Below are 15943 nucleotides of genomic sequence, written 5' to 3'. Positions count from 1 at the left end.
AAAAATGTAAAAGTGTTCAACTTGGCTTCATCGCTCTACAGCAGCAAAATGAGACAACAGAACTCAAGTAAACCTACCGATTGTTTTAGGTTTCAAGAACAGCACTTCCCCCTCGCAGCCCACATACACTGTGTCTAGGCATAAATAGGCTGATAGAAAAGAGAGAAATCAGCTACACACAAGACTGTGAGCACCAAAATGTAAATGTAGCTCATCATTGTTGCAAGGTCTGGTTGGTAAATGCACAGAGGATAATTACACACATACATAATACATACAGCACCTATGTGTGCTCTTACGTAACATGTTGGGATCTCAATTGGAGCACATCGTATAAAATACTTAGGATGAGTTTGTAAAAATCACCTGGAAAGTCAATGTAGGTCTGGAGTGAGGAGAGGCAGCTGTAACACAGAGCCCATAGCTCATTCACTGTCAGTCTTCGTCCACAACGAGACAGTAACTCTCTGAGAGAGATCCACTGGACGGAAAATCAAGAACAAACCCAGAATGAAGAAGACATGGGTTACAAGCTCCAGCAGATATCTCAGTAGGCTTAACTGACTCAAACTCAAAAGTAATCCCTCATTTGACTTTTTCTAAAGCTGCTTTCGAATGTTCCAACCTTCGGTAACGCTTTTTCTAACAGTGTTCATGTGTCACTTTGGCCTGTTTTTTGGTGAATCTGAGAGTGAATAATTCCCTCAGATAATGTTATATAACTGAGTAAACTCATTTATACAGAACACTCAGAAAACAAGTTGTGAGCCACAAGTATTGATTATGTTCCAAGGTTTCACTACGCCAACACACTGTATACAGGTCTATATAGAGCATTTTCAGATCTTACTGTGCACATTCTGTTAGTGATTACTAAACTGGTGAACATACAGATTTTAATTGGAGATTTTAAAAGAAATATTTTAAATGAAACAAGCTACACAGCCCTCAGTATTATGTATTATGCCAACCTTTTTTTTTTTTTTTACATTAAGGATATTATAACCTTTACTTTCAAACTGATACTGTAGATGTGGCTACTGGCTTACCTCGTCCTGAGATTCTTCATTTAGGCACAGCATGCTTTTGGTCATGTGGTTATTATGAATGTAGAGACTGTGGCTCAGTGAGCTCTGGTCCCCAGAAGAGTCCTCTTCCCTCTCCAGGCACAGGCGGGAGGATGCTAAATCCTGGATACAGTCCTCAGATTCACTTTCACAGCACTCTTGAATCTTTGTTTCTCCACTGCATGAAGGGTCTGCAGCATCTTTGTCTTCTTGTGACATTTGATTGTCCATAACTGAGTTCACATAATCCTCAGTGCCACTGTATGAGTAAGATTCACAGGACTTGCCCCGGTTGAGTCTTTGAAGCTTATTACTCCACACTGACTTACAGCTCAAGTGTTCATCTGCTCCTATCTCAGTCAGGTCTGACACAGGTATACTGATATCTCCGTGTGTTGGCAGGGAAAGACACGGAGGGTTGTTGGAGTCTGGGACAGAACAGGAGCGATTAAGAGCCCCCCTCACCCTGCTCATCCTCTGCTGAGCTCTTCTCCTGACTGGAGAGCTGTTGTGGGACCTGAAGTCCATCTCATCTGCAAAGATCATGCCGTCTCCTTCACTGCTATCCATATCCTCAGCCCAGAGAGAGGAATCCCAGCCCCCACACACCTGTAGATGAAGTTTCTAGTCATTTGGTTTCAGCTGTTGTGACTGCAGAAATAATCTTAGTTGATAACAAGTTAACAGATCTGATCATTTTAGAAAAATCTCAAGACAGAAGCAGAAATGATGGAACCTCAGTCAAATCGTTTTAACTTTGATAACTCAACTTATTTAGAGCATATATAGAGACATGAGTTCCATGTGTGTAGTAAAACAGTTTTGCCAATGTGAGGATAAACGCATTATACAAAAATCCAATTTTAAGTGCTCAGAAGCAGCTTTGTTTTTGAACACTGTATAAGCTATCACCACAAATAGGCAACTTTGGCTCATGTGTGGGTCCTTGATTATCTGGAAATGGAAACACATCTACAGACACGTAGAATAATTGAACTCAGACAAGTGTTAACCTCTGAGGGGAACCAAGCCTAACTAGCTCATCTGAAAAAAAAAAAAAAAATTCATCTGTTTGATGTACATTCTGGTACTTGAGTTATTTCTGCAGAGCAGCAGCTACAGCCTGTCACACACCTGCTGCCTCGACAGGCCATTAGCCTTAACAGAAGTGTCACTGCATGGGTCTTTGGTGCTGTCCTCCGAGTTGAGTCTTTTAAACAGACATCTGGGTTTGGGATGCTGCCATCTTGCTTCCCAGGAGCATTCCTGTCCATCTGTGGATATACAAAGGCGGCAATTAGTACCAGAAGGAATCACAGCAGAGACCAAACAGTGATATGTGTAAATAGATATGAAGAAATTACCTGGAAAGGGTGAAACTGATTCAATGGAGAGCACCCGCCGCCCCACTGAAGACAGTTTCCGACACAGAGCTGCAGAGGAGGTATGAGACAGCCGTGCTTCAGCCAGACACAGGATGTCCTGAGGGAAGTTGCAGGTTAGTGACAGTCAAGACATTATTCACATTTTCTATTGTTTACAAATGTTTGTGAACTAATTTGAAATGTCTTAAAAAAATGATTTGATGGGAAGAGAACACAATAGGACACTAACTATAATTATTGTTCAGTTAAAGAATATGGACTTTTTAACAACTAAATATGAGACATTTCATTATATGATACTATACTGCATTTTGGATGTTCACTGGGTTAGTGACCAATTTTACATTCTTATTGTGTATACTGCAGGTTCCAGTGCAGCACCTCATAGCTTTGTCTTTTTGATGTTTTTTATGATGTATTTATTTATTTCTATTTATTCCGCATAGTGAGAACTAACCTCTTTTTGTTCTTTGTGAGGACATGTACATAATGTAGACATTGTATTCACATGCTAGTTGTCATTTAGTAGTAAATACAAAATGCCTGACAAAGTTCAATTGACAGAAGGATAGGATTGGAGAATAGATAGATAATAATCAATAATCAATAAAGCTGCCAGACGTCTCAACAGTGTGTGAGTTGATTGTTGTAACTTTGATTTCTCCTTTATTCTCCTTCACACACGTCTACGTACACACAGATGTGCAAAGATCACCTTTTCAGACAACGGATTTGATTTGATTTCACTATGTGAAGAAACAATGCGCGCTGATGAGTAAGGCTATTCTGTGAAATCTGTAACACACAAAGTGGGGGCCACAACTGAGGTAAATTATGTTTTATGACATTGAGTTTTCTTTCTTTGCATTCACATATTTGTTATTACACATCCTGTAATCCTGGTGTTATTATGCCCAATTTAATATTTTGAAGGCAAGCTAAGCTTCATTTTGTAACTATTTTTATTTATTATCATTATCATTACTATTACTAACTTAAACAGTTTGTTTGTATTTTGTTTTTCCAAATTTATGTTGTGACAGATCAACAGCAGGGACATCTGAAGTACAGGGCACAGTGTGAACTATGCAGTGACACAACATTTCCACTTGATGTTGCTCATGAGCAATTTCCAACCAACTGTGCAGTGCTATCAATAGTCATGAGAGAAAAATGGACCTAAAGCATTGCTCCATCCATAATTGCTGTAAACACATTCACCTCTCCTGAAGGCGCCCACATGATTCCACTTGTGACTACAAAGGATATGCGATGAAGTGCTGTGTGGGTTTATTGTGCAAGGACATAATCAACACTGACCACACACATGCTCTGGTGCTCTGCCATCCTTTGCCTTGACCAATTACATTAATTTATTTCTCTCCATGTATATCATTATGTTCAGTACCTGTGTTACTGGTTTTAGGTTTTGTAGATTGATAGATTAAAATAATAAAATTGAACTGAAGCTGCAGTTACCACTAATACGAGTACAAGTTGCTAATCATATTATCTTTCATTTGAATTTATGCGTCTGTGATGGACTGGTGACCTGTCCAGGGTGTACCCCTGCCTTTCACCCAAAGACAGCTGGGATAGGCTCCAGCAGATCCCTGTGATCTGGGTAGAGATAATGGGTGGATAGATGGATGAATTGTTGTGATTCACTGCCCAACTTGTTTTTTGTTACGTTACAATTATTCAAACAGCAAATCTAGATAGTCCTATCTGATGGTGATGGGGAAACCATGCAGCTTTCTATAAATCATTCTAGCAGTAAAGAACAGTCAGCAGGGTTTTTTTTTCCAACCTGCAGGAGTGGCCTGTCCTCAGGATTCTCCTCCTGCATCTGCTCCAAAAGCTTTTGGATTTCTTCTCCCAGCTCAGCTTCCAGCTCTGGTTCGATGACAAAGTTCAGCGCAGCAGAAAGTGTAGAGCCCAGTGAGTAAACATGACCCTGAAACCAGTAATAAAGGAGAAGAAAACACTATCATCGTCAGGAAGTAACCTAACTGTGAATTACTGTAAAAGAAGAGAACACCAAAATGGAGTTTCAGGATTCTAGATGTGTAAAAAAAAAAAGGCTTTAAAAAAATAAATGAAAAATAAATATAAAAAACACAAAATCCTCATACAATTACCACCAGTATTTGTCATGTATTGCATATATTTATGAGACAGCTTTTGTTTTGCTTTGCTACACTGACAGAGGATATTATGGTCAGCTCTTTGCCAGCAGCAGATTTGAAACAGGTGCTTTGGTGTTCGCTTCACAAACATAATGATCAGTCCCAACAATTGAAGTGCACTGAAGCCATATTTATGTGGTAAGAACATGTGCAAGGCGGATCCCAGTGTGGGTCACCAAAATAGAAGAGCAAATACTCAGTTAGCGTTAATTCCTGTTTTGCTTATGCCACTACTTTGGCCATGTGTAACGTCTGCCTTGAGAAAAACAGAAGTCAAGAAGAGGTTAGATTTTTTTTTTGTCAGACATTTTGTGTATTTTGAAAGACAGCAAAATTACAAGGCACAATTTATTCTGAAATTCTGTTACATAAGTCAACTGTACATTCATTCATGGGATAATGAAAACAGAGACACCGCTCAGTAGCAGTGTGTGGCTTCACAATTGTGTATTGAATTTCCATGGAGGAAGCCAAAAGCTTTTAAATCCAGTCACATCAAGGTAGTGCACAGATGTATAAAGCTGTTAATGTTGATGTTCGATGTTTCTACAGATTATGGCTGAAACATAAATATAGACAAAGGTCAAATGGCGAACAAATATGAGCAGTCAGATGACCAGCGAGGGTGTAGTATCTAAAACTGAATCATGTTTCTTTTCTTCATGTACAATGACCTCTTGTAGTTTATGGCAAAAAACTGTCTAAGATGCGACATCTTCAATAAATCTGAGTAACAGAAAAAAATAACTCAGGAAATTACTCCCTCTTATCTGCATATACACTAAGTGGCCACTTTGTTAGGTGCACATGTACTATTTAATGCAATTTTGCCATAAAGTCTAATTTTACTGTAATCAGTTTTGACACAGCCATAAAGGTGTTACTTTAATGATATGTTTTAGCATTAAGGTCATATTTAAAGGTATATTACACAGTGTCCCCCTCATGTATCTAAACAGTGAGGAAAAACCTTAGAGTAACCTGTCAATATAATGTGGTCCAGTGCAACACTACCTTCAAGTAGGACCAATAAACATACTAGATAACTCTAAGCCTTACACTAAGGAGGGTGGTCAAAGTTGAACCATGATCGTTAACTATCAGGGGTGGTTAAACTTTGTGAATATCTTCACCATTGCTCATGATCTTACACCTTTTAGGGATGCTGACTCATTCCCAAGTTTTACGAGTTAACGTAATCATTACAATGTCATTATAACAAATGGAAATGATGATGATCAAACTTGTGAAAATAAGATCAAATTTGTAACAAAGCACAATTAATCTTTAAGCGTGAGCTTTCTTTTTCTTTCTGTTTTGGACTGTGAGGATTCAGTCATGTGAGGTGACACCGTCAAGGTGTCCGTGACTGAGAAACTTCCAGGGGTGACTTTATGCAGCCGTGACCAGATTTAAATCTGCAAGAAGAATCTCTCACCTCAAACGTGCTGCCTGTGTTATCAAACTCAGGAGGTACAAAGGCGCCTTCTGGATCATCTGCAGGTCAAATAGATACCAATTAAATGCATCGTTGAGCTTGTCTGAAAGCACTGTATCACAATGTCATCAAAAGGAAACAGTGCATTTGTCAGTTGAGGTGAACACCTGTGTATAGCCATGTCAATTTTCTACGATAACCTACTTCCTAAGCATCCTCCATAATGACATGCAAATCAGAGCAATATGTATCCAGAATGCTAAACCACAACAGTCCAGTGAGCTAGTGCAGCCATTTTCCCTTCGTTTGCATAATTCATGTATCAGAGATAATCCCTGACGAGCGAGACAGGAGCTATCTGTGGATCAGAGGATGAAGCAGCCACAAATGAGCGGCGCTGCATCCTCCTCTTTTCCACCCTGAAATAGGCCACAGCTCACACTGTCTTTAAGTCCTGCACAGATCCATGAAAGCATAACTATAAGCACACTGTGCGCTCCCTCAACTGGACCTACAGCCAGATAGGTAGAGGCATGTGGAGACAGAGGCAGAGAAAAGGGAAGAAAATGAGTTAAGTGGATCATGACAAATCTGGGTTTGTCTGCCAGAGTTTAGATATCCCTTTCCAGGTGCAATGAGGCTGCTCTCAGTTTCTCTCCATCCTTTCCTTTCGTCTCCTCTTCCTTAGCTACCTTTACTGATTGGTCTTTCCTTCCCTCACCTTTTCTTTGTTTTGCTCTGGTCTTTCCCTTCCCTCTCATTTTCTTCCCCTTCCTTTCATCTCATCACATCTCATCTCCAAGAGGCTGACGCTTCAAACAAAGGAGGAGGAGGAAATGGACAGACAGGAGCAGAAAAGGACGGCAAGACATTTCAACTCTTGGACGTAGGAAATTGTAACACAGTGAAACGACAGTGACTAAGAAGGGGAAAAGGACAGCTGTTGTTAGTGACGTGGTTGCCTCTAGGGTGAGAGCTTGATGAGTCATTTATGCCTACAGCATTTTAGCACAACAGGTAGCATGAACTGAGCACTGTCAGTGATTCAACACTCTCCAAATGGGCTAGTCATATTTCCCAGCAAACTCAGAGTCGTTTCATCACAAATGCAACAGCCTGCACAGCCAGACCCTGTGGGAAAATTAGCTATTTTTCTTAGTCGCGGCATGCAATATGTAATCCACTAGAAGTTTTGTTACCTTGGCTGGGTTCACCCACAGTCACGTACACGTAGTCTTCCTGTTATTACTGCAGTAATTAATTTCTGAAATGAACCCTACTGATGAGTCGTCATGGCGATTCATCACTACAGCCCTGAAGGTCAGTGTATAATCCAGCCTTACAGACAGAGGCTGTGTGAGAGTATGGGACAGGCCATTGAAGCCTGAAATTCCATCTCTATTGAACATAGAGTTCAATTAAATGGAATCATTAAGAAAATATGCAGTAAGTAAAGCAGAGAGCATAGTGTTATGATTAATGGTATAAGTGCACTGTTTCAGCATGAACTACTAGCACGAGAAGGGTTTCTTTCTGTATCCACAGGATGATTCATAACTGAAGGACTGAACACAGTCCAATAAAGTATCACAACAAATGAGGCTGCAGAGGATTTTGCTTAAGAGAATAATCATCTGCTTTATAAGGGCTCTAACACAGACTGAAGATCTGTGTGGAGACAAAAAATGGACGCAACACTTTCAAGGATGCCAGGCTGGCTGTGTTATGTGTGTTATGTGTGCAAGTGTGTGTGTGTGTGTGTGTGTGTGTGTGTGTGTGTGTGTGAGCAGCTCAGGTCGACTGCTGATAGGCTAAGCAAGCTGTTACCACAACAACCATCCCCCTGGCAACTCTAACAATGTCAATCTAATCGATGCTTATCAGTTTCTGATGTTTGGCATGGACTTTTTGTGAGTGCTATTTGTGTGTGTGTGTGCATGCATGAATCTGTGTGTCTTAATGACATGAGAGAGACAGAGCTAGAAAGGGAAAGACAAAGTAAAATGGAGAGTACCAGAGAGAAAGCAATGACAAAAAAAGATGGGAGAACAGAAAGGGAAAAAATAACTCCTGGTAGATTATTCCATTACATTTGGTGTGCAGTATAGTGAGGGAGCAAAATGTTGCCTGTGAAAATCAGAGCAGCCCAGTACAACGTGGCAAATCCTGGCAAATCCAGTGAGACACTGAAATTTGGACAGTGACACTGATATAGAAGAGAAAAACATAGCTTCTCTGAACATTCAAACAGAGAGCTTAATCTGAACCTGCTAAGGGACAAGAGCACAGTTCAACTCTGCAGTGCAGCTCTGATTTACTCTGGTTATGTATTCATATTATAAAGCTGATTTCTCCTTCAAAATAAAATTCTGATCCATTAGAACCAATGTCAGTATGTTATCAGTATTGCTAACTTCCATGCTATATACTGTATAACGATAATAACATAATATCTAAAATTAAAGTAAGTACAAATGAGGGGGAAATGTCCTGGAGGTGGTTTAGTTATTGTACAGACATGTAACTGTGCTCTAGACTCACCACTGAGCTGCTCCATGAAGCAAACATTCCCATGGGCATTGAAGGCCAAAGTGTCTGGTGTGATACAGAGTGTGTGGAACAGGTGGGAGGGTCTGATGCTCTGCAGGGCCAGAACACACTCTGCACACACCGCCCACACCTCGTCCTCTGACAGGCAGCTGTCCCGCAAAGAAAGGATGTCTGCCAGAGACACATTCTCCTGTGGAGACACACACACACACACACAGTGTGAAGTATATCTAGATAGGTTTAAGAAATCCTGTGAAATTTAAGGGGCAGGCCTTATCTGCATTAGTGCCTTGGTTCAATACAGTGCTTGTGAAAGGGCAAATGTTAATGAGGAACTCTCTTTGAGCTTTACTAATTACCTGCCTTGAGCATAATTCAGTCATTTGTCAATAAAAATTCATTATTAGCATACAGCTAATTAGCTAGGTTAATCATTTGTCATTACAACAAAAAAGCAGACTGCAACCTAACTAATGAGGGCTGTACATGATATGGAAACTAGAAGCTTCCAAGTCCAGTCTAGCCAGTCAGTTTGATATAATGAATCAGATATTTTATGAAAGGTTTTCAATACAGAAAGGATACTTTCCACAGCTGTGTGCAGCAAAAGGGACCAGGAGGGAGTGAATTTATATATTCCTACCTCCCATTAAGCACCTAAATGCACCATCAAAGTTTTCAAAACAGTCCTTGTTCTCAACTGCATTTCAGGCAGCCACTACCTACATGGAAGAGATTCATTAAAATGTAAATACATTGGGTTCAAAGTGAAAGTTTGATGTTAGGACTCTGACCTCATCACTCCCTGCTGCACCGAGAGGCACATGTCAAAGTTCGATGTGAACTCAGAAGGATGGTAAAGTGTAGGTGGAGCTGATTTGAATAGTAATCATACAGTGATGCAGCACAACATCTTAAACAGAGCACTTTATTGGAAAAGGTGGACAAAACGAGACAGTAAAAAAACATGTCCAAACTGTACGTCACGGGTGCCAGCAGATAACAATGCATTACAGTTATGTGATCTGTAGCGATTATGACACAAGCAAAGGAGGAGGTCAGGTGAAGTAGTACAAAGAATAACAAAGTCTGCATTAGATGCAGAGTGGGGTGGATAGATGGGCCAGAATTCACAGGACTTTCCTACAAGAGAACTGAATGAAATCTTGTGTTTTCCCATCCTTGACTGTTCCACAGTCTTAACTGTATTTTTTTCCAACCTTAAATAACTAGGTCTAGATGTATAGGAACTATATGGAACTGCATTAAGCGTATGATTGTTTATTGATCTGTACCATCTAAGGTCTGGTGCCATTGGAGGGGTCTTATAACTTGTATTCTAACATAAGTGACACATACTTTGTTTACACTTACAGTTTACATCCAATCACTTTGACTAAACAAAGCTTCAGAACACAAACACTAAATAAGCCTGTTAGTGGTATTATACCTGATTTGTGCGTCTCTGCGATTGTTAACAGTAAATGAAGAATTCACTGATTTGAATCATAATTGGTGTCCACTACAGTGTATCTGCTCATTCTCTGTTGCCGAATGTATACTGTAAATATCCCATTTGTATTGATTTTAAAAGTTTAACGAGTACATACATCTAAAACTCGATGAACAAAACATGGTCATGCACAAGCTCAAGGTCTGGTAGCCCAGTGGAGTATAAGTAAAAGAACACATTTTTAAATGGAAAAACACCACTATATAAACTGTGTATCAGTATAAAACATGCAGTACATCAGATAACTGTAGCAGCTTGATCCATGGTGGTTGTCGTCTCAACAGAGCTTGTTTACGGTAATTATTGGAAGGTACCACAGGTATGTTTATTGCATTATACACAGCAGGGTGCAGACACAAGAGCAGAAGCAAAAAATCCAGAATTACTTCAGTACCAACACCATTTGGTACACAAAGAACAAAACATCATGCGCACACACAGATACACACACACACACACACACACACACACACACACACACACACACACACTTTTTATGCCATGGAGTGACACTACACACCCACAGGAACACTGTTTCATCTGTGATCCACTACTACCAAATGGCCCCATTTTTTCCTGGCAGACACAGTGATCTCAGAGATTCCACGCACCAGACGGCATAATGCTGCAGTCTGCTGAGTGCGGATCTTGTGTCCGGTTTGCAAGTGAACACAAAAGCTGGCTTTAGCTCAGACAGAGGGGTGGAAGTGTGGAGTGTGGGGGCATCACAAAGTGACAATTGTCAAACACTTTATTGAGTACAGTAATTACCATGAACTTAACATTTTGTCTTTCATGACATTATGTGCTGTATACCACACCAGATTATTTCTCACTGTGAATTTCATTTTACACCCGCTGTGAAAGGACAATGTCTTAGTTATGGTACTCTCTTAACTGCACATAACTGCACTATCTCTGAATGACCACAGGTGCCTGTTCTGCTTTATGACTGTCTTAAAGGTGCAGGAGAGTTGCAGCAGATTGTGAACAAGGCATATTGATGTGATTTAGTAGGGTAGAGCACAATTACAGGGCAGAAAAGTGCCACTTCAAGCAGCAGTACCAGTACCGGCCCCATAAATAGACAGTTTCCCTAGAGAACAGTGCAGGGGAATGCTAGAAGTCTCTCTCACCACCCTGAGGCTACATTTTCTGTCCTACATAAGTTTGTCTTTGAGCTTCAAGGGTCTGGTAAGACTGATGATGATGGTGGTGTGTTTCCTGTTTCTGCCTCTGGGACTGAGACAATAGTGAAAGAAAGCACCAGTAGGCTACTCCACATATTAGAAACTGATTTAATATCCTTACAGTCTCTTGAGAAGACAGTTAATGATATAATGAGGTTAAAGTATAAGCATGTTAGGAAAAGACCCCTTAAATGGTGATCAAATGTGATCTAATCTCCATCTAAGTTACAAGGACATCAGGGCTCATCATCACAGTATTTCATGTTTTTATAGACTACACTGTTTAAATGTTCACAAACCCGGTGCAAAATGTAAGTAAACCTTTGATTTTAATAACTAGTCAAACCATTTTTGGCAGATCGGATTTGCACAACGTTAATGGAGAGTTTTAGACCATATTTCTTATAGAACAGCTTTAGCTCAGGAAAGTGTGAAAGACTCTCCTGGTCATTCCCCAGCATCTGGATTGGGATAAGGTGCAAACTGTTGTGTGCTTAGGGACATTGTCCTGCTGCGTCAGCTGGTGTTCGGCCACCCTGATATTATCCAGTAAGATAGCATAATAAGGAATAATAAATGTTAGGAATAAATGTTCCCTTTAATGATCGCAAATGGTCCAGGCCCAGAAACAGCAAAGCAGCCCCAAAACATACTTCACGAAACATTTTCCCAGAAGCAGCGTGGAGTGTCATGGTGCCAGTTGTGCTTCTTTTGAACAGCAGTGACATTTTCCATGATGTCCTGCATTAGACACCATGTCTTTCCAATGTGTGTATAGTCTCTTAACATAAATAAATGTTCATGAATGTTCAGCTGCACTCAGGCTTTGATATTCACCGCGCACCCCCGACTCTAGCTGTTACTCTGGGCTTTGGAGTCATTTTAGGGCCACTATAGGAAGAGTTTGGGGACTGATGAACCCACACTAAATTAAGCTGAAACCTTTTCTAGCTTGATAAAACAATTCTTGCTTGATCTTCTTCTTACCATATCTTAAATATCTTTTATTCCAAGATGTAGGTAACATCAGTAAATGCTACTTGTAAATAGCAACTCAAAATGTTTGAATCTCAAAGTATCTTTAGCCCACTGAGTGGACTCAAGATTTAGTCCATAAAGTTTTTGCTGATGGTATCAGGTTTCCCAACCTACACTGTGAATGTGGTTTGTTCTTTAATGTAGCTTAGATGAATATTTGAGCATATGACACAGTGCACTGGCCTGATTTCGCTCAGCCCCCTTTTAAAAAGTGTTTGGTTGGGACCTCATGCAACATTTCATATTTATTGGCAGTCATTCTCTTTAAACTTCTCAAAATGTTTCATTTATGGAAATGTTTGAGGTCCAAAGTGGTTAAAGTATGTGACATTCATCAAAAAAAGGAAATATTCAGATTATATTCACATTGTGTTTTTTATTGTTTTATTTACAATAGCTAATCGCTCATTTGCCCTTTACATGAATGAAAACACTCTATAATTTGAAATGTATGACAAATGTATTTAATTATAACGTTTTCATCTAAAACCCACGGTCTCACCTCATCCTCCAGCAGAGGAGGTAGATGCTCCAGATCACAGTATCCGTGTCTTTCGTCAGCTTTGCCCAGGTATGAGAGAGCTGCATCACTCCCCGAAGTCTCCATTACAGCAACTTTGATTCCCTCAAGTAGTGAAGCGAATTTGAGCCCAGACAACCCGGTGTCCGGTCGAGACAGGCGGCATGCCTGAGCTGCCTGGGTACATCGAGCACAAGCTGGGGGTCGACCAGGCGCCGCAGTCAGTCGGTGTCACTGCGGGAGGCTCGGTCCCAAATCAGCGCTGGAGAAAATAAGACAAACACGGCAATGCGCCTGAACCGAGCCTCTACCACGGGCTGGGGGAGGAGCGCGGGCGCTGGGGGCGTGCTGCCCACTGTTTGAGCCTATCATGACTATTACTACACCTCCACAGACACAGGCCACACGCATGAGTCCTCCCCCGCCAGTGGAGGGGCCAGTGTTGGCGGAGTGTGGAGAGAAAGCTGCTGCCTGGTGCCTCATGGCTCCACGCCTCCGTTCACAGCGCAGCTTGAGTGAGTCATATTCATCACTTAGGTTTAATATCTCTTCCTATTCCTGTGAGCTTTGCCTCAGCTGTTAATGTGTGCAGAGCTCACACTAAATCCACTGCACATATTCCAGGTCTGCCATTTGCAAATCTCTGTGCTCCAACTACAACAAAGTTGTTTCCAAATTGCCTTAACGTGGTTTCAGACATTTACCATTAGGCCTGTGTCTTACACTGTGAAACTGAACCCCTTTGTTTATACCTCAAAATCCATGAATTTGCCATTTATCAAGATTGAATGAATTTTAAGACGATAATAATGGATTAATTATTATTATTGGATAAAATAATGACTTTAATGGATTTTACGTCTAAGGGGTTTTAAAATTGACCAGAACCATAGGGCATATACCTTAATCTGAAAGTGGAAAAACTGTCCCGCTTGTTTTGTATGCCTTCTCTACCCACTGCTGATTACCTGGATCACACACACACACACACACACACTAAGAGAAATGTTTTCAGTATTTTTTGGTATGCTAAAGTGAAATAAGTAGATACTAGTGTACTATATAATAAAGATAAGAAAACGTCTTGATGAATAGACATTTATTAGATGAATACACTATGACATCCATTTTCTCCATCTACCTGTTCCTCCTTTCCTTTGGGTGTTCCAGCTGTTGCAAGCAAACTGTGCTTCTACCCACAGTACACCTGTGTCTGCCTGCCTCTGACAGCTGCACAGAGCTCCCTCAGCTGGAGCCTGTGACAATTAATCATTTTAGAGTGAACATTAACAAAGTATAATTTTAATTGGACTTTACAACATTAAAATGCCCAAAACAATTGTATTATTGGCTTAAATCCACATCCACAGAAGACACAGCACTCTAAAACAATCATGGCTGCTAGTTACCTGCACAAGTTAAGGTGAGAGCAATTAGGAATAGAAATACTGCTGGAATATAAATATTGCAACCTGAAAATTGCAGGTTTGAGTCTCAGGTCCGGCAGGAATTGTTTGTGGCACAGAGTGAATAGCCAGTGCTCTGTCCACCTTCAATACCACGACTGAGGTGAGACCCTTGAGCAAGGCACCGGACCCCCAACTGCTCCCCGGGCGCCGCAGCACTGGCTGCCCACTGCTCCGGGTGTGTATGCACTTTGTGATGGGTTAAATGCAGAGCACAAAATTGTAAGTATGAGTATATTTGTGTCTCTGTCACCACATATCCCCTGTAATATTACTGCACTGACATTTGTTGTGAGACCTTGATGAGATCTTTCAATTTTGATACATGATGACCTACTTTGGAAGCAAAGTCTTCAATCTGAAAAAAAAAAAAAAAATCTGGAAGAAACCATACTACAGCATCATCACAACATTTAACTCATTCTACCATAATGGTAGAATGATAAATACTCTGTGCAGTGATTCCTAAAGATAAATCATTTAAATTGTATTTGTATAATATGCCAAATCAAAATACAATTGTCTCAAGGCACTTTACAAAGAACAAAAAAAAAACAACAAATCCCTTATGAGCAGTACTTGGTGACTGGATAGGAAAAACTCCCTTTAACAGAAGAAACCTCCAGCAGAACCAGGCTCAGTTTGGGCGGCCATCTGCCTTGACAGGTTAAGGTGAGTGGATAGAGGAGAGAGAAAAGAACAACAACAATAAACAACAAATAGACACTACAGGCTGGTGGGACCAGTAACTGCACATCAGCAATATACAGGAGAGGAGCTTAATAGGTAAAGGCTCTGCCTCCCATTCTACTTTTGTTAACTCTGGGAACTACAAGTGGGTTTTCTCCAGGTACTCCAGTTTCCTCCCACAGTCCAAAAACATGTATGTCAGGTTGATTGGTGACTCTAAATTGCCCATAGGAGTGAGTGTGAGTGTGTGAGGTTGTTTGTCTCTATGTGGCCCTGTGATGGACTGGTGACCTGTCCAGGGTGGACCCCTGTCTTTCACCCAGAGAGAGCTGGGATAAGCTCCAGCTGATCCCTGTGACCCTGGTTAGGAATAAGTGGGTATAGATAATGGATGGATGGATGGTTGATACTTTCAAATGCAGCACTAAGGTCTAGCAGGACAAGTATAGAGACGAGTCCATTATCTGAGGCTAAGAGAAGATTGTTGGTGACTTTTAAGTGCTGTTTCTGTACTATGATGTGCTCTAGGATCCTGATTGAAAATCTTCAAATAGTTAATTCCTGTGTAAGTGGTCTGATAGCTGCTTAGCAACAGTTTTTTCAAGGATTTTAGAAATAAATGGTAGGTTGGATATTGGTCTATAATTATCCAAGTCTCCTGGATCAAGACTGAGGTTTTTAAGTAGGGGTTTGATTACTGCAGTCTTAAAGGCCTGTGGTACGTTGCCTGATACTAGAGATAAAGTCTAATAAAGATGAGCCAACTAATGGCAGGGTGTCTTTAAGCAGTCTAGTCGGGATGGGGTCGAAGAGATATTTCGATGATTTATATGAAGCAACTACTGACATGAATTCAGAGAGCTCTATGGGAGAGAAGCAGTCTAAACATAACTGAGG

General features: G+C 40.7%; 1 protein-coding gene across 1 annotated transcript in view; it reads right to left on the bottom strand.

Moving 5' to 3' along the window:
* The window catches only part of kndc1 (kinase non-catalytic C-lobe domain containing 1), a 34649-nt gene extending 21505 nt beyond the window's left edge, over nt 1–13144 (bottom strand). The window contains exons 1-9 of the mRNA XM_026310070.1: nt 12873–13144; nt 8621–8819; nt 6080–6138; nt 4263–4409; nt 2432–2549; nt 2202–2341; nt 1050–1676; nt 367–481; nt 78–149 (exon numbers count right to left, since the gene is read on the bottom strand). Of these exons, the coding sequence (XP_026165855.1) occupies nt 78–149; nt 367–481; nt 1050–1676; nt 2202–2341; nt 2432–2549; nt 4263–4409; nt 6080–6138; nt 8621–8819; nt 12873–12977 (1582 nt within the window). The 5' untranslated portion in view covers nt 12978–13144. The remainder of the gene's footprint in view (nt 1–77; nt 150–366; nt 482–1049; nt 1677–2201; nt 2342–2431; nt 2550–4262; nt 4410–6079; nt 6139–8620; nt 8820–12872) is intronic.
* Between the last annotated feature and the right edge of the window lie 2799 nt (nt 13145–15943).

Source organism: Mastacembelus armatus, chromosome 15, assembly GCF_900324485.2.
Source record: "Mastacembelus armatus chromosome 15, fMasArm1.2, whole genome shotgun sequence".
Lineage (NCBI taxonomy): Eukaryota > Metazoa > Chordata > Actinopteri > Synbranchiformes > Mastacembelidae > Mastacembelus > Mastacembelus armatus.
Note: the sequence above shows the minus strand (reverse complement) of the source record. Positions and strands in the feature narration are given on the sequence as shown.